General features: G+C 34.1%; 5 protein-coding genes across 5 annotated transcripts; 3 read left to right on the top strand and 2 right to left on the bottom strand.

Annotated features, from left to right (window-relative positions):
* Nucleotides 1–117: 117 nt before the first annotated feature.
* On the top strand, nt 118–6274 carry LOC18050805 (dihydropyrimidinase). The gene is made up of 13 exons (XM_006446250.2): nt 118–337; nt 575–748; nt 850–901; nt 1641–1910; nt 2060–2271; nt 3007–3127; nt 3886–3973; nt 4061–4139; nt 4451–4538; nt 4655–4695; nt 4798–4850; nt 5006–5162; nt 5886–6274. Exons 1-13 carry the CDS (start codon nt 176–178, stop codon nt 6075–6077), a joined length of 1689 nt encoding a protein of 562 aa, XP_006446313.1. The 5' UTR covers nt 118–175; the 3' UTR covers nt 6078–6274.
* A 44-nt stretch (nt 6275–6318) lies between these two features.
* LOC18050804 lies at nt 6319–7345 on the bottom strand. Its single transcript, XM_006446249.2, has 3 exons — nt 7306–7345; nt 6831–7019; nt 6319–6547 (listed from the first exon to the last, which is right to left on the bottom strand). Exons 1-3 carry the CDS (start codon nt 7321–7323, stop codon nt 6500–6502), a joined length of 255 nt encoding a protein of 84 aa, XP_006446312.1. The 5' UTR covers nt 7324–7345; the 3' UTR covers nt 6319–6499.
* Nucleotides 7346–8983: 1638 nt separating this feature from the next.
* On the top strand, nt 8984–9670 carry LOC18050803 (splicing factor 3B subunit 6-like protein). Its single transcript, XM_006446248.2, has one exon. It carries the CDS (start codon nt 9136–9138, stop codon nt 9508–9510), a length of 375 nt encoding a protein of 124 aa, XP_006446311.1. The 5' UTR covers nt 8984–9135; the 3' UTR covers nt 9511–9670.
* Nucleotides 9671–13777: 4107 nt separating this feature from the next.
* LOC18050802 (flavonoid 3',5'-hydroxylase 2) lies at nt 13778–15748 on the top strand. The gene is made up of 2 exons (XM_006446247.2): nt 13778–14688; nt 14955–15748. The coding sequence occupies exons 1-2, from the start codon at nt 13786–13788 to the stop codon at nt 15594–15596; spliced, it is 1545 nt and encodes a 514-aa protein (XP_006446310.1). The 5' UTR covers nt 13778–13785; the 3' UTR covers nt 15597–15748.
* A 2560-nt stretch (nt 15749–18308) lies between these two features.
* LOC18050801 (calcium-dependent protein kinase 34) lies at nt 18309–20854 on the bottom strand. Its single transcript, XM_006446246.2, has 8 exons — nt 20141–20854; nt 19886–20029; nt 19569–19721; nt 19355–19470; nt 18968–19135; nt 18739–18866; nt 18557–18656; nt 18309–18425 (listed from the first exon to the last, which is right to left on the bottom strand). Exons 1-8 carry the CDS (start codon nt 20844–20846, stop codon nt 18336–18338), a joined length of 1605 nt encoding a protein of 534 aa, XP_006446309.1. The 5' UTR covers nt 20847–20854; the 3' UTR covers nt 18309–18335.
* Nucleotides 20855–22706: the final 1852 nt, after the last annotated feature.

The raw sequence follows: 22706 nt of genomic DNA, 5'->3' as shown, positions 1-22706 counted from the left end.
AAATGTTTGTTCGTAGCTCAATCCGACTATTAGCCACGTTACCCTTTGTTGATACCGCTGGGCCTACATTGTATTTTGTAAGTTTTGGCCCAATTGGTCCCAAGGATCAGGGAGTTATTGACAAAGTGCAAATTACAAACAAAACTCGCCTCACAAAGCCGCAATAAGGATCTGCATGGTGTACTGGAAGATCGAGTATCCAACTAGGCACAGGCTGACTCATGACGCATGCCTGATGATTCATTCCATGGCCTCTGCTTTCACTCATCAACTCACTTCGGTCGCTCTTCTTCTTCTTCTCCTTTACTTTCCTCCAATTTCCGAATCAAATAACCTGGTATTGTAGTAACGCCTATTCTCCTTCTGTTTATCCTCTTTTTTTTTTTCAAATTTTTAAGAAATTAAATTAATTACTTGTCAATAATCAAACAAATTTTAAATTTCATTTGTTTGTGATATGAACTTTATCTAAGTCAATAGTTTGTTACTTTGTAATAATAGTTTTGTGATGCTGGGAGTGACTTAGACATGAACTTCATCTAAGTCAATAGTTTGTTACTTTATTTTTCAATAGTTTTGTGATGCGGGGAGTGAATACGGTGGGCTCCAGTGTGGAATTCAATCGTCATCGTCATCATCAGCGAAGATCTTGATCAAGGGCGGAACAGTGGTTAATGCTCACCATCAGCAGATTGCTGATGTTTATGTCGAGGACGGTATCGTTGTTGCCGTGCAACCTAATATTAATGTACTTTTTATAATCCCTCCAGTATACTAATATCCACTATATATGTTTTTATTGCTGCTTGTTGAATAATTTGATTGCTGTTCCCTGTCGGCACTTGGCAGGTTGGTGATGATGTAAAAGTGCTGGATGCCACTGGAAAATTTGTTATGCCAGGTTAAATTTCAAATTGGTGATATCAAATTCTATACTATGGAACCCAATATAAGGATGTGAATGGGTGGCAACATGTGTCACAACATGATAACATAACGCAGATACAATCGTGTGTACACTCTATTCGTGAACTTGATTATGACATGAATAATTATTACTTTTATACTCGTGTCCTGCTAACCCATTTATGAACCTGACAGATTTGACGTGCTTTAAAATTATTTTTTATTTTTTGGCATTAACTTTGTCAAAAGGGTCAACACGATTAGACATTAGCTTAAATTTGACATGAAACAAATAAGACACCATAACATGAATTGCCACCCCTTGATGTGATATAGCATGAAATGCTTTGTCAAGATTATTTGATGCGCATTATTTGTTTACATAAATTTCTGCAATCTAAATGCCAGAGTCAGGTTAATCCTTCTCCAGTGCATGTGTAAATCTGTTTTGTGCTACATCATATGAGGTTCTGTAATCAGTATATCATATGTTTTGTTTTTCCGTCGTTACAGTCACTTTGGGCTCCTTGTGTTGTATTTCTTTCTTTCTTGATGTTTTCTCAGATTTCAAACTTGGAGGACTCCCTATTCTCTAGAATTTTGTGCTACCATTGCTGTTAACTCCAAACCCAAGACTAATATTATGTCCACATTATCCTTAATACCTTTTTATTTACATAAATCTGACCTGATTACCTTTTTTTTTTTTTTTTTTACAATTGTGAAATTGACAGGAGGAATAGATCCTCACACTCACCTTGCGATGGAGTTTATGGGTTCTGAAACCATTGATGATTTCTTCAGTGGTCAGGCCGCGGCACTAGCCGGTGGGACAACCATGCACATTGACTTTGTTATACCCATTAATGGAAGCTTGACTGCTGGTTTTGAAGCGTATGAAAAAAAGGCAAAGAATTCTTGCATGGATTATGGTTTCCATATGGCAATTACAAAATGGGATGAAGTAGTTTCTGACGAAATGGAAGTTATGGTTAAGGAGAAAGGTTTGCCCCCCTAATTTTTAGCTTATGTAATCTGGATTTTAATTTCTCATTTTTTATTTGATTACATCAATAATCCATGATGAATGGTTTATTCTGGATTCCTGTTTTTTTCTACACATATAGTAATTTTAGTCATTGCCAACTCATAGGTATCAACTCTTTCAAGTTTTTCATGGCATACAAGGGTTCTTTTATGATCAATGATGAGCTTTTAATAGAAGGATTCAAGAGGTGCAAGTCTCTTGGGGCCTTGGCTATGGTCCATGCCGAAAATGGAGACGCTGTATTTGAAGGACAGAAAAGGATGATCGAGCTTGGTATTAACGGTCCAGAGGGACATGCTCTTTCTAGGCCTCCATTGGTAATTCTTGAAATATGTTCTGACTTTTTTGAATTCATATTTTCTTCTGGTATTGCCTTTTTTTTTTTTAAAAACGCAAGCAGAGGTATCTTTTAGATAACTTCCTTTGTTTTTTTTGGTGGTACTATGAAATTTATGTTGGACTATATGTATTGATGTGTGTTATCTTCTTTCACATGGAGCATATAGTCTGAAATTGTTGTGTCAACTGCTTTGCTCTGAAAGGATGGAGTACGTATAAAATATTTTACCAATTTAAACGGAGCATGTGACTTTCAATTTCCCTTTCCTGGGGCACTGGAGCTGATGTCTGTTGCTGATGTTCAACCAAAGCTCAGACCTTAAATATAATCAGATATCAATGTCATCTAACTTTTGGCAATGTGTACTTTTGAAGCATATTATGGAGAAAAATAGAATTTTACTGTCATTTATCTATTAGTCATCTGTATCTGTGGTTCTTGTCATTAGTTGAAATAACTGTTACTTTTCCTGTACTTCTGCATTTCCTTGTGATCACATTGTTTTTCTTTTTTCTTTTTTAACTTTTTCTTTTTTTATGTGTAAAGATGCACTTAAAAAAATTTGGACAGTTGAAAAGAAAATGTACATTTTTGTCACTATTTTACTGACAAATATTATACATTCACTGCATCATATTTGCTAATTTTCGCTGTGTGGGAAAAATAGATCATACCCTTTTCTATTGAGATTTATGATACTGTGTCTATGCAGCTGGAAGGAGAGGCAACCGCTCGCGCAATTCGTTTGGCAGAGTTTGTGAATACACCTCTTTATGTTGTTCATGTCATGAGCGTGGATGCAATGGAAGAAATAGCTAAAGCTCGAAAAGCAGGTCCAAACTTTCTAAATATTATAATTCCATTGTGTGATTCCTGCAGTAATATCATTAGGATGGTAGAATTTTGTTGAAGCCAAATACAAATAGATTGTTTTGTTGCTGCAAATTCTACTCTTTTATCTAATAGTTTCTTCATCATCTAAGTACTCCTGACAACTGATACAGACAAAGGGGGAAATAGCTTGATGCTTTAAGGCTCCGAGTAACTAAGAGTTAATTGGCTAGTTATGAGAAGTATTTTTTTTCACAGAAGTTGATAACTTCAATCTTATCAGCATCAGTCATATTCAAATAGCTAGAAACAATTAACTGGGGTTTAATAATTCCAAGATTGAACAGTTTCGTAGTGTTTTTTTCCTCTTAAAATGTAAAAACTGTTTTGTTTACAAGTTTAACTGCCAGTTAAATTCCTTTTAATTTATGGTTCTGTCAGGATTTCTGCTTATCTTATACTCTGTTCTGATGTTATGCCTACAACTGAAAAGTAAAAAAATCAACACAGATAGACACATCGACAATGAGATATGTAAAATTGACTGAGATCCTAGTGCAAGTGTGTTACTACCATAGATATTTCACAATTTGGTTCATTTCATTTAATTGTAATTTTAGGCTTTCCTTTATCTCTTTTGTCAGAATATAGATAGATATCTAAACTATAGTTTAAACATCTCCTTTCTCCTGGTGCAATGTTTTGTTGGTGGTGGTGATAGCATTAGGCTCATTACTTACTCTACTTTTATTAATTGCAGGGCAGAGGGTCATTGGAGAGCCGGTAGTTTCTGGATTAGTCCTTGATGATTCTTGGCTTTGGCATTCAGATTTTGTCACTGCTGCAAAGCAAGTATCTTCGTGCTGCCTTTTTCTTCCCCTTGTTTTGTCCGCTTCATTGCTTTCTTAAAGCATTACAATCCTTTGACATTTCAGGTATGTCATGAGTCCCCCTATTAGAGCATCAGGACACAACAAGGCTCTACAAGCTGCCCTTGCAACTGGGATTTTGCAGGTTTCTCTCTTCTTTCTATGAAAGTTTACTGCAAAGTGGCATACTTGTTGATTCATATTATCGCTTGAGTATTCTATGACAATTAAATCAATGTTCTTTGGAAATTATGCATTTGCTGTGACATTGTAAGTCGCAACAATTTTCGCTGCAAATGCTGACTGCAAAAATGTCAGTAAATGGCTTTAAGCTACAAGGGGAATGTATGAGTTCTCATCCGGAGATTGGATTATTATTGCCTAAGTCGCATTCTTTTGTAATACATTTTACAGAGATATTAAATTGTTTTACATGGTACTTTCTACACTTTGCAGCTTGTAGGAACTGATCATTGTGCCTTTAATTCTACACAAAAGGCTTTTGGTATTGATGATTTCCGGAAGATACCAAATGGTGTGAATGGTAATACATAATGGTCCATTTTGTTTCTGAAAACAAATGTTCCTTTTTAAATATATGGACAAAATTGTATCTATTCCGCTCTCTAATACTTTCACTGTGGCAAACACTCAATGTAGGTATTGAAGAGAGGATGCATTTGGTCTGGGATACAATGGTGGTAAGCCACTAAAGATCTTAGCTCATTCAACTAATATAAACAGCTTCGTTAGAATCACCATTTGTTATATCTTTTTTTTTTTCCAAATTCTTTGTCTTGAAGGAATCTGGCCAAATTTCTGTGACTGATTATGTCAGGTTAACTAGTACTGAATGGTATGGAACAAATTTCTTTCAATAAGGTTTTCTCATTTGTCGATGAACTTCTTGGCTTACACTGAAATAAATTGGTTATATTCGTTTCATAGTTTGATCGTGATGCATATGCATGGAATCTGAAGTATGCATTACCGTATTTGAAAATTTTGCAGTGCTAGAATATTCAACGTATATCCCAGGAAAGGAGCAATTCTTGTTGGATCTGATGCAGATATAATTATACTCAACCCAAATTCAAGCTTTGAAATTACTGCAAGGTCCCACCACTCTAGATTAGATACGAATGTCTATGAGGGCAGGAGAGTAAAAGTAAGTTTTACTGTAGATGCTGATAATTAATGGATCAAGTATTTTATCACCCATGCGTTAAGTGGAGGAGTTTCTCTTGGTTTGATTAATTATATGCCAACACTTAGAAAAACAAGGCTAGTTATTGAACAAAATGACAGCAGCATTTGATATGAATCTTATAAAAGGCACAAGCATGCACAAGGGCAAGAGTCTCCTACTGACTAAATAAATAGCATAAAAAAGGGCAACTTTTCAACATCAAAATGGAAGTATTTGTGATAGAACAATGTAATACGAGAGGGATAGAGCATTTAATATGTTGGTTTTCCAGTACATAAGCATTTATATATGGATACCATGCACAAAACATTGTATCATTCTAATACTTCAAATATAAATCAGCTAAACTGTAATAATGCTTGATGTGCCTATTAAAATACTGTATCTTTAGTTGCGTTTGAGTCATTGCGACCGTAAATTGCTGTTATATTCATTTCTTCAGTTTAGTCTTCTCTCTCCTGCTATCTTTCTCCCAAAATGCTAATGCATTTTTCTTTCTTTAGCTGTATACTGTGAGAATGTTCCTCCAATCATTGTTGAGAATTTAAATGTGCTTGCATATGCAAATGCTTTAAAGATGTCTAGATCTAGGACTTTGTCTCCGTCACTGTGCTTGTACATACGGTGCCCAAACCTCATAATGGTGTGTCAGGTTTTGAAATTTCTGTTATGGTGTCTCAGGGGAAGGTTGAAGTGACGATTGCTGGTGGCAGGGTTGTTTGGGAAAATGATGAACTGAAGGTCGTTCCAGGTTCTGGAAAGTACATAGAAATGCATCCCTTTAATTATCTCTTTCATGGACTTGACAAAGCTGATGCTAAGTATTTATCTTCCCTCCAAGCTCCAGTGAAGCATCTTAAGTCCTCAACCTAGATTGCAGGTATTAGCTTTTTCTTTTATTCAGTTGTTGTAACTAAATTAGAAGGAAAATCATGCCCAATGTTCAGATTTGTGTTGAGCTGTGAACTATGACAAATAAATTCAGCTGTTTATCCACCTGGACAAAAGAAACAAACGCTGCATCCAATTTGTAAAATATGTATACCTGTTAATAAAACTTTTTTACAGAAGTTGTAATTAGATTATTCTGTTTTCTTTGTCTTGTCTGGGGACAATAGATGCAATAAAAATTTGAACAATTCTTAATAGTAGGGTTGATACATATAGAGCACACAAGAATACAGAACTTATTTGTCTAATTCTCCAATTTACATGTTCATCTATAAATTTACAGAACAGAAAAAAAATTCTGTTTTGTTTGACTGGAAATTTGAAGAAGATCTCAGGTTAAAGAATCAAGGCCTGATACAGCAGTTAATGTAGGTCAAGATCTTCTTTTTCCTCTGCAAGGCAATAAATTCCAAGGGATTAGAGAGAGGGGGGAAAAAAATTAAAAATGGGACATCATTTTTATCTTCTTTTTTCTTCTTAGTCTACTTCATAGAGGTTTTTTCTTTTCTTTTAAACCTTTTTACAAATGGGACTCTGGTATCTAACATTTTAACTTTAGCCTGAATACATTTTACATATACAATTGTATTACATGTACATGTAACTGAACATGTTACGAATAGACGACAGTGATGGATACGTAACTGAGAATGGTTCTGTATAATGGAGTCTTACCATAACAGGATCGTCGTCTTGTTGATGAGCAGCTAGAATTTCCTGTTCATTTCCGTAGCTACGCCTGACATCAGCCTTTTGCTGCTTCCTGTTGGCACGAGCTCGTGAGAACACCATGGAATAGTCGGTAGCTCTGGGATCCTTTTGATCCCACGCACCAAATTGAGGGACAGTCATCAATCCATTTTTCTGCAGATGTAAAACATTTTGAGATCAAACTGCAGCAGTTTTTGTGGGAATATTGACATTTTGTTTATTCAATTTAAATATTCTCTCTAAATTCATCAATAATGATTAATGAACCAGATTCTATGAGATCACCAAGAACTCAGCTGATGCTTTTTGAAAAAACAGAAATTGGAGCATTTAAACAAAAAAAAAATTAATATCTGATTAAAAACGGAGATGAATGTATTTGAAGTTTCAAACAAAAATCAAAATAAAGCTAAACTTGTTTAAGCGTAGAGCTACAGACCTCTTTCCGGTTTTCCATGGCGGCCAAATGAAGAGATGGAAGGGAGTGGCAAATGAATAGTCATTTTCATACACTAATATGTATATATATATATACGTGTCTATTTTAGGTAAATTAAAAACCTATTTGCCACATGTCATTGTTTTATTGGGCAAAAGAAGATTAAATTAGTTTATAACGGTCTACTTGATACGGTGAAAGAGTTGGGTAACATAGGCCATTGCATTTTCTGTTAGAAATTGTTGGTGGGTGTAAAACGAGAAGTCTTGAGACAAAAATTTTGCATGGTCTAGGAGTGCTTTGAAAAGAAAAAAGATAAATAAAATCTCATAATTGAAAAGAACAATCCTACTCCTTATAGCAATTATTAGAAGGGTGTAATCAAGTTAATTAATGTTGTAACTTACAATAATTTAAGAGTTGCATTAATTAAGTTAAGTATAGTTCAGTAATTAAATACTTCTGAGTTGTTGTAAGTTATAGCTTTATGTAACTTAACAAGGTGGTGGTTATAAAATAATGAGTAAATTCTCTTTGAAAATGTAATGGACACAAATAAAAGATTTAGGCATTTGGTAAATTTTATTTTTATACTTGAAATCGCTTTCAAATAATATTTAAAATCAATAAATAATATGCCATGTGTCACGTCATTTTAGATATAAAATTTCATCCTAATTTTATCAACATGTTGTTACTCATCTAAAATATATTTGTTAATTATTTGATGAATTACATATACAATTAATAGGAGATGTAAAAATGATTATGCTATTTTTTTGGGGGGCTGGATGATGAATTTTGAAAGTTGTGATAACTTTTGAAATATGCGGTTGCTGCCTAATATAACTCAGATGGTTGAATAGGTAATGTCTAAAATTTAAGTAATAAAGTTTAAAAATATCTCAATAATATCAAGGTGTTATGTAATTATTGATTGCTACCAAAAAAATGGCTATTTGCGTGTACACAACAAATTTAAAGGTAAAATTTACCAAAATCCTTACTTTTTGTTTTGCTAATTGTCGGTTATATTTCTAAGACTAACCAATTATCTAAAAAGAGATTATAATAATTGAGTCCACAATTGTTATGTATTACTTATTTATTAGATAGTAAGTTTCGTATTTTATAAAGTTATAAATCTATCTTTCATTAGATAAATGATACATTAATTGAAACTTAAATACTAAGATCGCTAACATTACTTCTCAACAACCATTTTAGAATTTCAAATTCTATAATATTATTTTCAACCTAACTTAACAATCTTATAATCGAGTCATGCTATACTTATTTAGTTAACATACTTAATTTGTATCTTACTGATGAGTTACCAATAAATGTCTATTATTTAGATTGAAAATAATAAAGTTTAACAATTATCTATTACTTGAACCAATCAGATGATACCACATCATTTACCGCATAAGTAGAGATGCAAATCAAAGAATCTCAATCAAGTAAGTAGCATTATTATTTCACAATCCCCAAACCTTTTTTTTAATATTTTATATTTATTTCTGCCATAAAGAAATTGGGCATATCACAGGCTTTAACCCAATTAGGTATGTGACCCAAAGCCCAAATTCAACTTCAATCCTGCCCAAAACGCCTGTTAAAAATAAATAAATAACCGACTCGTTGATACTGACAATAAAGATCACGGAGATAAAGAAATAGAATTAAAAAATTGTGACAAAATATTTGAAGAGACTAAAATATCCAAATTATTATAATTTGCTATAAAATCCCCAAATTATCGGAATCCCTAAAATCTACAGGGAGCCTCTCTCTGAATTTTCTGATCGACAAAGCGAAGCGAAGGGAATGGCGACAATACCTCTGCGGAAGGGCAACGCTCGTCTGCCACCAGAAGTAAACAGAGTTCTGTACGTCCGCAACCTGCCGTTCAACATCTCATCGGAAGAGATGTACGACATCTTCGGCAAATACGGAGCGATACGGCAGATACGTATCGGCTCGAGTAAGGACACCCGTGGCACGGCTTTCGTCGTCTACGAGGACATCTACGACGCCAAAACGGCGGTGGATCACTTATCCGGTTTCAACGTTGCCAATAGGTATCTGATTGTTTTGTATTACCAGCAGACTAAGATGAGCAAGAAGTTTGATCAGAAGAAGAAGGACGATGAGCTCGCTAAGATGCAGGAAAAGTACGGCGTTTCGACTAAAGACAAGTAATTCTTAATAGTTTAAGCTCTTTTGTTGAATTTCTAGGGTTACGGATTTTCAATTTCTAGTGTTTTTTTTTTAAATTTATAAATCAAAATATGAAAGGAACCTCTGTAATGTGTATGATGGATATTGTTGTATGAAAATAGAGAGTGGTCTTTTGAGATTATGTCTTTTGTGCTTTTGATTGTAGATAATTAGTAGAATTTTGAATAGAGTACAATAGTCAATTGCTCTTAATTTGGAATCAGCCAGATTGTATGCCTCAATATTAGGTAGCCTTTATATTAATCGTGATTTGCTTCTTCTTTTTTTAAGCAGACCGGATTTTGAAATTCTAGGGTTCTTTTATAATCAGCTGACAGAGCCCAGTATGTGTATGGATATTGTCGTATCAAAATAGGGAATGGAGTGTGGATTATGTAAGTAGTTTTTATATTAGTTGTGCTTTGTTTTTTTAACAGAGTAGATTTTGAATTTCAAGTGTTTCTGTAGATCAGCTGATTGAAGCTAGATTTGTTTTTCTTCATGTTCTGTTTCTCCTTTTTGTATATTTTTACTTAATTTTTGCATGAGCAGAATAGTTAATGATGTATCTACTCTGAGAAATCGGTTTAGATTTTCGGTCTGGTTAATGTTTAGTCATCTTTGTGCTCTGTTACTGCCTTCTAGTATAAGCATCTGGAACACTGTCAGATAATTGAAACAATATTCTCGAAAAGCCACTATTTTGTACTAAGATGGTTGGTTGATCTTGGGAAGATTGATTGTTTGGTTGAACTGAGATCCAAAACTTTTCTCTTTTTTCTGAGAAGTCAGGTTTTAATTGAATGTGCAGCTAGTACATCTTAATAATTCTCAAATTTCTGGTTTTGTTAGCTCTTGATTTCTAGATCTTGTGCATGATCAAACCATATTGTGGTTAGTTGCTAGCGAGGCCAATAGAGAGTATTGTTGAGGTCAGTATTGTGTCTGTAGTAAATATATGCTTCAATGTGGTTTGGATTGAAGAAAAATCTTTCTAGAATTGCTTTTAGGTTAGTTAAGAAGTCGTACTGAAACAGATTTATCTACTTTTTGGAGAGGTGAAAGTTGGACTGATACGTAGGTTTTTTCTTTCACTCAAGCCCTAGCCACTGTAGATATAATTATCAAAGGATGGCAAGCAACAGTGAAATGTAAGATAGATAACTGTTGCATATTTTTTTGCCCTTTTCCCTTTTTAATTTAATAGAGTGAGGCAGGGTTGTGTAGCTTTTGGGAATATGAAGGTCGTTTGTGAAATGGGCTATGTTTAATGTGGTTTAACTTTTTTGAACAAAATACAATCTTTGTACTATGGAATTATTAGAGATTGCAGACATATATATAATAGAAAGTTCTCCACAAATATGAATGATAGGAGAGGGTACTCTTATTTTTCTTAGGTGGGGTCCTTTATGCATGTTTCAATAGTTATTGAGTTCTATGCATAATTGTGTTGTTTTCTTATGTTGCTTTCTATCACCACACCACCGTTGCTGCCACTACTCGTGCTGTCGTGCACCACCACTGCAGAGTGCAGGCTGCATGTGGGTATGGTTAGGTTGTATAGCAATGTAACTTACATAAATATTCCAAGAGTTGTACTCAATAATATTCCAAGAGTGTTTAATAACTAATAGCCCGTTTGAGAGTGTGGTGATGACAGCCCAACTATTAAGGTGTTTGATAATACTTGTAGATGGGTTTTGGCAGCTTAGCAAATTTTTTTTTCCAACTTCTATTCCACAGCTGTAACTTTTACTTCACAACAGCTGCAACTTAAAAGTTACAGCACATCACTCCCAAACACACCTTAAATCACATTTAACTTATTTGAAACAACTCTTAAATCAATGTAAATTACATCAAGTTACCATGCACGCACATGCTAAAGCTTAATTATTTAGTCAAGCAAAAGTGGATAGAAGATACCCACTGCCACTAGCTGTCACAAACAAAAACATTAGTTTAGCACTAGTTTTGTCGGCCGGATTGAGTATCATTCTCTCTTAATTTTGAAGTGAAAATGAGGACAAGTGATTCTTAATGTTGGGGAATTCTCCTTTGATTCATCGTTTGGCTCTCACAATTCACACGGCATCACCAAGCCACCAAGAGACGCAATCATTACAATCGAGTTGGTGAATTCTTTCTTTCACAAATAAGTAAAAAAGTGACTCTTAATGCTGACCGGTAGATGTACGGACATGCGCGTGATATTGGAATTATTTGGAAGCCTGATTGCTTCTATATTTAATTGAATACACCAACTTATGTTACAACTAACGAAGGCAGATTAGATAATTCCGTGAAGACTGAAGAGCAACTTACGCCGAATCAATGTAAACAAATCGTGCGTCTGACGTTGTATTGCATTATCATCCTGTATTAGGTGTATTGCATCCAATTGTAATGTAATATTATATTTTTGTGTAGTAGGATTGTATTATATAAAATAATATTATTTTATATTAATAATGTAATTAAATTAATAGTATTTAAATTTATTAATGTTTTTAGGGTTCTATTATTAATTTTTTCAATTTAATTAATTGTTAAATAATTATTTTATATATTAATTTTTTTATTATATCATTAAATAATATTAAATTATAAGTTTATTTTTATTTATTGATGTCGAACATAATGGTATGATTTTTTAAATAAAAACTTTTTATGTATTTAAAGTAAAATATTTTATGTAATGAGAGAAAAATAATGTATTATCATTTTTATTATATATTCAATATTTTATATTATTATTTAAATTAAATTTTTATTTAAATATAAATCAATGTTAGTACATTTATATTTGTTACAATTGATTGAATAATAAAAGTTAAATGATTATATTTAAAACATAAATAATATTTTAATGTAATACAGCCTAAAACTTACCCCCTTTAAGTTTATTTTATACACCTTTCATTGCAATATTCATCTTTATAATGCAGCGCAATGCAACAAGAAATTGTAGCTAAACATGAGTTAGCATAAGTATAGTGTTTTAATGCAATGCAAATGCAGTGTAATGCAAGCTCTCAAACGCACCCAAAAGACATTAAATAATTGTCGTGTGAGACAATAGAACTGCACCTATTGCCTTTTTTTTCTCCTTTTTTTTCTTCCATTCACAACCAGATTAATTAATTAAGATTGTTTTTTAGGCATATTGGTAATTAAATCCCATCTTAATCCATAGGAACAAAGTTTAAATCATCAACCTCTTATTTCAACTCAAGATTTAAACTTTACATTAACATTGAATTGCGACTGTTAAATGCAAAATAAATTATTTATGTTTCAAGTGCCTTCACCATTATATGAAGGATATTATTGATATGTATCGAGGAACAACTTAAAAAGTTTTACATAGATAGATATAATCAATGAAAGATTTCAAGTCTTAACGTAAATTTGAGATTAAATGTTTTAAACTTAAAAATCCTCAATCAACATCCCTCAATCAAGAATGTCCTTCGCGCTTTTAAATTATCCATTCAATACTTACGACATGTATTTTCATATTAAAATGATTAGTTAAAGAATACACATAGTAGTAAATGAATAGATAGGGACCATTGCTCTAGGAGCACCCTATACACTACTTACCCCCTATTATTTTCATAATATTCAAAAAGAAAATATAAAGGAAAAGAGAGGTGAATGGGTTATATGCTTGAGATAATTTATCTTGAAAATGTAATATATATATATATATAATTTTTTATTAATAATAAAAAGTATAAGAGAAATACTTTATTATTAATTTTTTATTTACACCGAAAGATACATTTATTCTTTTAATTTTAATTTTAATTTATATGGTTTATTTAATTTATAATAAATATGAATAAAAGTATATTAAAAAATAAGAGTAAACTGTAAAATTATGGTGCCATGAAGATTATTATCTATTATAAAAACAATAAGAGAGTAAATAGTATATATTGATATTAAAAGGAGAAAACTAGCAATCTTCCCACCCAAAAATTTCCCGATCAATATTGTTATCACATCCAGTTTTGATATTTTAAGGAGCCAAAATAATTGAACTGTAGTTTTTGATACATACCTATAAAGATTTTACAAAATGAGTAATATTTAGTTTCAACCACCAAACTCACATCCTCGTACCATACTTGGTAGATGTGAAGCTGAATCTCACGTGATATTTACCTAACGCAAAATCCATTTCTTTATAATTTCATATCAAATTCAAACTGATACATACAACCCAATAAACACCTACACATAGACATGGCTTCCCTCGACACGGTTCTTCTCCGGGAGATCACCGTGGCGGCACTCTTAATCTTTCTTATTACTCGTTACTTTATTCGTTTTCCCATCCGAAAATCATCCCGACCACTTCCTCCGGGCCCCAAAGGGTTTCCAATCATCGGCGCACTTCCTCTACTAGGTGCCATGCCCCATGTAACACTGGCCAAAATGGCTAAAAAATACGGACCTGTCATGTATCTTAAAATGGGCACATGCGACATGGTCGTGGCATCCACACCGGATGCCGCTCGAGCCTTCCTCAAAACCCTAGACCTGAATTTCTCGAACCGGCCGCCGAACGCCGGTGCAACCCACTTGGCCTACGACGCTCAAGACATGGTCTTTGCTGATTATGGTCCGAGGTGGAAACTCTTAAGAAAGATAAGCAATCTGCACATGCTTGGTGGAAAAGCCCTATATGATTGGAGTAACGTGCGTAACATTGAGCTAGGCCACATGCTTCGAGCCATTTGTGAGTCTAGCCAGCGAAACGAGCCCGTGGTGGTCCCGGAGATGTTGACGTACGCCATGGCAAACATGATAGGTCAAGTCATACTAAGCCGTCGAGTTTTTGTGACCAAAGGGACAGAATCTAATGAGTTTAAGGATATGGTGGTAGAGCTCATGACGTCAGCTGGATTTTTCAACATTGGTGATTTTATACCCTCGATTGCTTGGTTGGATTTACAAGGGATCGAGCGTGGGATGAAGAAATTACATAACAGATTTGATGTCCTGTTAACAAAGATGATTGAAGAGCACACGGCTTCAACTAATGAACGTGAAGGGAAGCCAGATTTTCTCGACATTGTCATGGCTAATAGAGAAAATTCTGATGGAGAAAGGCTCACCATCACCAACATCAAAGCACTTCTCTTGGTAATTTGTGTCTTCAAAACTTTACCCTTTTTTTTATCTCACTTTTGTATTTATTATTACGCTCATGCATTTAAGGTTATCAAAGTTGCACTTACGAAATATTTATTTCATACTTGGTCTTTCTTTGTGTTGTTCATTTTTGTACATATGTGAAATGCAGTATAATCTTGATAAATATATTATTCTCAAGTCGGGTTTAGTCAAATATGTTATTTAATCTAAGTATTAATTAATTCATTGAGACACTTTTTTTTTTTTGGGTCTAGAATTTATTTACTGCCGGCACGGACACATCATCGAGCACAATCGAATGGGCACTAGCTGAGATGTTGAAGAGCCCTAGTATTATGAAGGGAGCTCAACAAGAGATGGATCAAGTAATTGGCAGAAACCGAAGGCTTGAAGAATCAGACATAGAGAAACTCCCATATTTAAAAGCCATATGCAAAGAAACGTTTCGAAAACACCCATCAACGCCATTAAATCTTCCACGTGTCTCAACGGAAGCATGCGTGGTAAATGGTTACTACATTCCCAGAGGCACAAGACTGAGTGTCAACATTTGGGCAGTAGGGCGTGACCCCGATGTGTGGAAAGACCCTCTAAATTTTGACCCAGAGAGGTTCTTAAGTGATGAAAAATATGCAAAAATGGATCCACGTGGGAATGATTTTGAGCTGATTCCGTTTGGTGCTGGCAGAAGAATTTGTGCGGGTACTAGAATGGGGATTGTGCTTGTTGAGTACATTTTGGGCACATTGGTTCATTCATTTGAATGGAAATTGCCAGATGGAGATGACCAAGATCAACTCAACATGGATGAAACCTTTGGCCTTGCTCTTCAAAAGGCCGTTCCACTTTCTGCTTTGCTTCGGCCTCGCCTCGCCCCTTCTGCTTATGCTTCTTAAATTGATGACCACTTTTCATTTCTTCACGAATTTGTTTCTCGATCTCTATGGATTGCAATTTGTAATAGCGATGATCATCATCACTGTCGTCAATTTCAAGTGTGTTTGTGTATTTTGAGATAATAAAAGAACATATCTTTGCTTGGCTGTTTTTACAAATACTTTAACATTCATCTTACTAAGAGTAATGTTAGGTATCCCAAATTTTTTATTCTAAAAAGTTATCTCAAATAATGTAGTATTTATCAATTGGTTAGGGTGGATAATAAAATTAATTCACTTAAATCTTGTAAAGAATTACAACCAATCAATTAATAACATATTATTTGAGATAAAAAATTTGGAATGTCTCATTACTCATAAGCTGAAATAATAATTGATGACATTTTCATTTGACTTAGGACCAATTTGGTAATGTTGTACTTTTTTAAAATAATTGTTGTTAACTGTGATATAGAAATAATTAGTTGTGAAAAAAAATGTTAAATATTTCATAAAATTTATTTTAAAAAATATTGTGAGTTTTGTTTTGGCTGAAGCGAAGCAATTGAATTACAAACAATTGATAAATTTCCCTTCTTTTTTTTTGTTTTTTGTTTTGGCGACCCCGTTACATACAAGTAATTTAATTAATGCAGAAAATTTCAAGATCCTCTACAAGCTTAAAGCTTATTAAAGTTTAAAATGAACTAAAATGGTGGATTAAATCAACACAAAAATTGAAAGTAGTAAGGTTGTATGATTTCTGTCAAAATATCGGATTAGGATTTGGTACTGAATTAAATTTTTGTTAAGTATTGAATAAATGATTAGAACTGTTTTTAATTTTTTTTTTATTTATCTTATCTAATAATTATTGATTAAGTGTTTAGCAAAAACTCAAGCTTAGCATTGAATCTTTATCACAAAATACCCGACGTCCAACCCAAATTCAAAGTCACTTTTGAAGGAAATAAAAACAAAAACAAAAACAAAAACATGAATTTGGAGTCCTAGGAATGTAATTGTAGATAACAACTATTTGGAGAATAAATAAAACAAGACCATGCATGTGTCAATGGAAAAGAGAAAAAATAACAAGAAAAATCACCAAGGAGAAGCCGAGTACGCTGCGTACATATCATAGATAGTAACACCCATATTTCTTCACCCCAACTAATGATAGAAAAGGGTCAGAGAAAATGCCAAAAATATGATCATCATGTGGGAGGGAGGCAATTATCGCTATGAAGAATGTCGACCGGAAAGAAGGAATCAATAAATAAAATATTCTATTAAAAAGAGGAGACAATAGACTGTCACGCCTACAAAAAGCCTAAAACACTCTATCAGGATAGTTGAAATCATATGTCCCTAGTTGACATACTAACAATTGTCAAAGAACCTCTGCAGAGGTATATTGGACCACCCAATAAAGTACAACACATCTATGTTTGCACAAATTATGAAAATAACACAACTTATTCACCAAGCATATTCCAAAAGGGCCTAAACAATTGTGGGAAAAAAGAAACAAAAGCATCCTTGAAAGGATAACAAAACTGGCAATAGAAATGCGCTAAGTGGCATGACAACAAGGAACCTCATGACACTCCATATAAAATGCTTAGGTTCTATTTTTCTTAATTATCATAAAATACACACACAATAAGGCGGAAGATTTTTTTCAACCTCCAACCGCTATTGTTAAGGGCTCGCACATTCTTAACGCCCAAAAAGCAACATCAAAACTAACTTGAGTGTTAGAGTGTAGTCGTCAGCCACCGCCAACTCCACCTCTAACCTCTTTTCTCTGTTTTGCAGGATGAACAAAACCTTCAAATCCTCTTTAGATCTAAGCCTCTCAAAGCATCTTTACCTCTTCCATTCACTCTCAACCTTCACCTAAGGCCATATCAACTTATCAAGTAACACACCTCAATTGCGTAAGGCACCCTGTCACCTTAATATAAGTTTTATTGTTTCAACTCAGTTTTTGTTTACTTTTTCTCTCATCCCAATATCTACTTGAAACATAAACTTTTTTTTTAAATATAAATAATAAAATTTATTGATATAAAGAAGAAGATCTGCCATATTCCCCTTTCTTTTTTTTTTTAAGTGATTATATATAGCATTCAAGGATAATAAGTTAGGCGCTACTTAAGTAGTATGATAGATTTGAGGCTTATAATAAAACATATTTTCCAATTATAAAAATAATAACACTAAGGGAATTCAAAAAAAAAATTACACATAAAAGATCAACAAGTCAACAACAATAGTTATCATGTACTCCTAAAAGTGCAGATCAATGAAAAATTAATTAACACATAAAAAAAAGAAAAGCACACCCTTCTTCTTCAAATCTCCTAAGCATGAAATTAATCAGCAGACCAATCAATCAGACTCCTTTAATCTCTTGTTGAAACCTTCGTGATAAAAGGTGGAATGAACAAATTACAATTAATGTATTAATTAATTGCAAGCTGCTGCTTCCGATCTTAGTTTTCTTCTTCTTTATATTTAGCCATCTCGAACACCCATTTCCCTCTCAATCTAGTTTTCGAAAAATGTACATTAAAAAGGAAAAAAAAAATGAATCAAACAACATGAATTCTTTTGTACTTTTGACATACAAGTAATTGAAATAGCTATCAAATATATATGATTTCCCCTCTCCACCCATTAATTGGAACCATTTTTCATTTTGTCAATTCTTCATCACCACCACCACGTAAACAATTAAATACGCAAAAATCAGACAAATACATCACGCCGCTTCTTCGGATTTGCTTCATTTCCTTTCCTCATCATCGTCACAAATTCCTCGTAGTTGATACGGCCATCCTGCAAATTAATCAATTACTTAATTAAATATTGAACAAAAAATTAAGCCTTCAGAATCCCGACGACAGAGTTATGATTGTAATATCAATAGAGCTGTATCGTAATATCGCTAATTAAATTGAACTAATTACATTGTCATTGTCAACTTCAGAAATCACTTCCTTGATGTCTTTTCCATCGTTCATGCCGTACTCACGGAGAACTTGCTCCAGCTCTTCAGTCGTAATGAAGCTGCATGTGCATGCGCGATTAAGACCAATTACATGCTGCTAATAATATAAATAATAATAATAATAATAATAATGGTACGTACCCGCTGTTATCTTTGTCAAAATGCTGGAAAGCAGTGTAAAGATGTTCTTCTCTATCCATTCGATTCAAATGCATAGTAGCAGTAATGAACTCATGGTAATCGATGGTTCCATTGCCATCAGCATCAGCCTGTTTAGATTTAAGAAAATTAATAATTAAACAGATTAATAAAATAAAAAAAGAAGAAGAAGGAAGGAAGAAGAATAAAGATAAAAACTAATTTCACTCACAGCTTCCATTAATTGTTTAGCTTCATATTCAGAGAGCTTAGTTCCTTGCTTTGCAAGGCCTTGTTTCAACTCTTCAAGTGTTATGGTTCCACTGTTGTCAGTGTCAATGCTCTTGAACATCTCTTTGAGTCCCATGATTTCTTCCTCAGAGAGGCATCCCGCAATCACCTGAAAAATTCAATCCCATTCATTAATGCCATTATGTGTGTGTAGACACATAGAGAGAGAGAGAGAGAGAGAGAGAGAGAGAGAGAGAGAGAGAGAGAGAGAGTTATGTTCAGGTCTGAACGTGCAACTCTGTACAAATATTTCATTAGAAAATAGGGACGTCCAGACGTGAGCACCACTTGGTGATTAATGTTAATTAGGTGACACGATGATGAGTACCCGAAGAGCAACTTTCTTGAACTTATTCATGGCTTTGAATTGTTTGAGCCTACTCAAAACGGCATTGTCGAGAGGAACATCTGGTGCTTCTCCATCCTCCTTGATCCAAGGATGGGCTGATTAATAATAATAAATTAGATTGATCAATTAGTAGTAAGTAAACTTCTGCTATTATATTATACATAATTAGTTAATGAATTAATTAAATAGGTACCAAGAACTTCAGTGGCAGTCAGCCTCTGCTTAGGGTCAGAATTGAGCATCTTCTTAACAAGATCCTTTGCTTGAGGTGAAATCGATGGCCATGGATCACTTGTAAAATCAATATGACCGCGTAATATCGCATTGAATATCCCATGTTCCGATTCTGCATCCCATGCCACAAATTAATCAAAATTAATATTTTAACCCCCTACTTCCTCAGGATTTAACTTGATCAGATGGTTAGGTCAAGTCCCTGAGGACACAATCATTTTTCACACTAAAGAAGAATCATCTGACTATATATATATATATATATTGTATACTTACCAGCCCAGAAAGGAGGAACACCACATAGAAGAATGTATAACATGACCCCAATACTCCAAATATCAGCTTCAGGTCCATATTTCCTCTTCAGCACTTCAGGTGCTATGTAATATGCACTGCCAACAATATCCTTGAACACCTCTCCTGTTACGCATATATATACACAAGTGAGTATTATAATTCTTTATTTACTTTTAATAATTAAACACACAATTAATTAAGGGTGCAAATTAAGAGAAATTAGAAAATTAAAACCTTGCTTGTAGAACACGGATAGTCCGAAATCCGTGGCCTTGAGGGGTGCATTTTCGTCCTTGTTAAGTAGAAGGAAATTTTCAGGCTTGAGGTCACGATGAATAACCCCCATGGAATGACAAGTGTGTATGATTTGAACAATCGTTCGGAGCAAAGACGCGGCAGCACGTTCGGTGTAATGGCCTTTGGCGATGATCCTGTCGAAAAGCTCACCTCCGGCACACAGCTCCATCACCAAGTGGACAGATTGTTTATCCTCATAAGCACCTTTGAGTTCAACAATATTAGGCTGGCCGGTCAAATGATGCATTATTTGAACCTCCCTCCTAACATCTTCAATGTCCTCTTTGTTAACAAGTTTCCTCTTAGCGATAGTCTTGCATGCAAATTGTTGGCCTGTGCCCTTGTGTGTACACAAATGTGTGATTCCGAATTGACCTCTACCAAGTTCTTTGCCAAAGGAATAAGTAGCCTTAACATCTTCCATTGGACGGCCTAACACCGGGCCGATGGCGCCGGGCTTACCGCCGCCACCGCCCTTGTTGGAGGCACCGCTGCTGGGGATTGGAGATGATTGTGGGCCAGTCTTTGGTGGGGTGTCCATTGTGCCATTGCCACCAGCACCATCATTGACACCACCATTACCGGCTGTTGCTTTTTCTTCTTTTTCACTTTCATCCTTTCCATTGGAACAACAATTGCCCATAATTTTGAAAAAAAAGAAAAAAGAAAAAAGAAAAAAAAAGAGAGAGGATTGATTGAGAGAGAAGGGTGAGAGTTGATGGTTTTTTAAGAGATTTTACTCTCTCTCTTTTTTCTTTCCTTTTTTTTTTTAAAAAAAATTTAAATTATCTTTCTCTCTTTTTTTCTTTCTTTAAGGGTGTTCAAGAAAGTGTTGTTCAGAGCTAGAAAGACATGTATAGAGAGAGAAAAGAAAGAGCAGGATTAGGAAACAGCTTGGATTTTTGGTGTAGAAATTGAAGAGGATCGATTGTGAGCAATTTTAGGAATCAAGCGTGTGGTTGAAAGGGTCATTGTGGGTAAATGAGCAAATGATGCTTGTTTCTTAAGACAAAGGTTGAGAGGATTTCCCGGGAAAATTCATTTAACTTAGTATTGACACGTGTTATGCTTTGCAGACGTTAAAGCTAGTAATAGTAATCTTGTTACACCAAAACAAGTACACAACTGTGTATTAGTCCTGGTTCTATTGTGAACCCGTTAAGCTCTAGTTTAGTTTAGTTTAGTTAAGTTAGTTTAATTAGTTATTTAGTAATCAAATTGTTGAAACAAGAGCGTTATCACAAAAGCTACCAATGTTTGTTTGTTAACAGTATGTACGGTCTTTCAAGCTAGATACGCATAACATGGTTTCTCTAATATTTTTCTCGGCCAATTCATATTGATCGATATTTTACATTTTTCGTTGTCATTCCATGACTTATTACATGAAACTTCTGCAATGCTCATGAAATCAGAACCTTCAGGTTTCAGATTATAAGTGCATCTAATTAATGACCAATAAATAACATTAATGTAGGTCATGCTAGTACTGGTTTTTCATGTCTACGCCAAGGTTTAGACATGATATTTTGAAAATTTTAAATCATATTATATATAACATGTAGGGCACAACCTTACCACAGAAGGAATGGAGTCTTGCCGCATCACATATTACCCAATATTCGAGAAGAGTTTTGTTTTAGCCCAAATTTGGTTAATTAAGAAATCCGGACTAAAATGCTTCGATTTGTTGCAAGGGGAGTGAAATTAAGTCATTACAATAACATGAATAAAATTATAAATTAGGATCCGCAAACTGAGAGAGATCCTTCTGACCAAGCCCTACAGAAAAGTGAACAGTCCTTCAGAATAAGGGTGGGCTCCACTTCTGTACGGATTCGGTTTGGTTTGGAAATTTTTGGGTCGATTTGATTTGAGAATATTTGGTTAATTTAGGTTTGGAAATTTTTAAAAACCGATTTGGATATTTCTATTCAATTCAGTTTCGGTATTAATTAACTCAGTATTTTTTTCTTATAAAATATCGAATCGAAATCGAAAAAATCGAACTAAATTGAAAAACCTAAACCGAACTGGTTCAGCTCAGTCAATTCCTAAATGTTAAGTGGCATTTTTAATTTAAAAAATATTTTTTTCAATTCAGTTTTCAAATTTGAAATTTTGAACCGAAAACTGAACCAAAATATTCAATTTTTTCTAAGAAAAAAAATACCGAACCGAACCACCAAAATATTAAGCCGGAACAGAAATTTTTCGGATCCAGTTCGGTCCTACCCATGCCCAATGTCACTTAAAAAACCCTAAAACAAAGGTTGAAGATGAAAGGAAGGAGTGAATTTTGGTTCAGAGACCTAACCTTTCCCTTTGTCCTTTGCCAAACCCTTGTACGGGGGAGTGTCTCTAAGGGCATCTTTTGTCCAACGATACACGTGGTTCTCCCTTAATTAGAGGATACTCAGGTAAAGGGTAAATTAGCATCTTCTCATTTGGAACCCTTTTCTCTTCATTCCTTCGATGCTTCATGCAACCTGCACTGAAGAAG

This window comes from Citrus clementina, unplaced genomic scaffold (assembly GCF_000493195.1).
Source record: "Citrus clementina cultivar Clemenules unplaced genomic scaffold, Citrus_clementina_v1.0 scaffold_2, whole genome shotgun sequence".
Lineage (NCBI taxonomy): Eukaryota > Viridiplantae > Streptophyta > Magnoliopsida > Sapindales > Rutaceae > Citrus > Citrus x clementina.
This window is presented reverse-complemented; position numbering and strand designations above follow the sequence as displayed.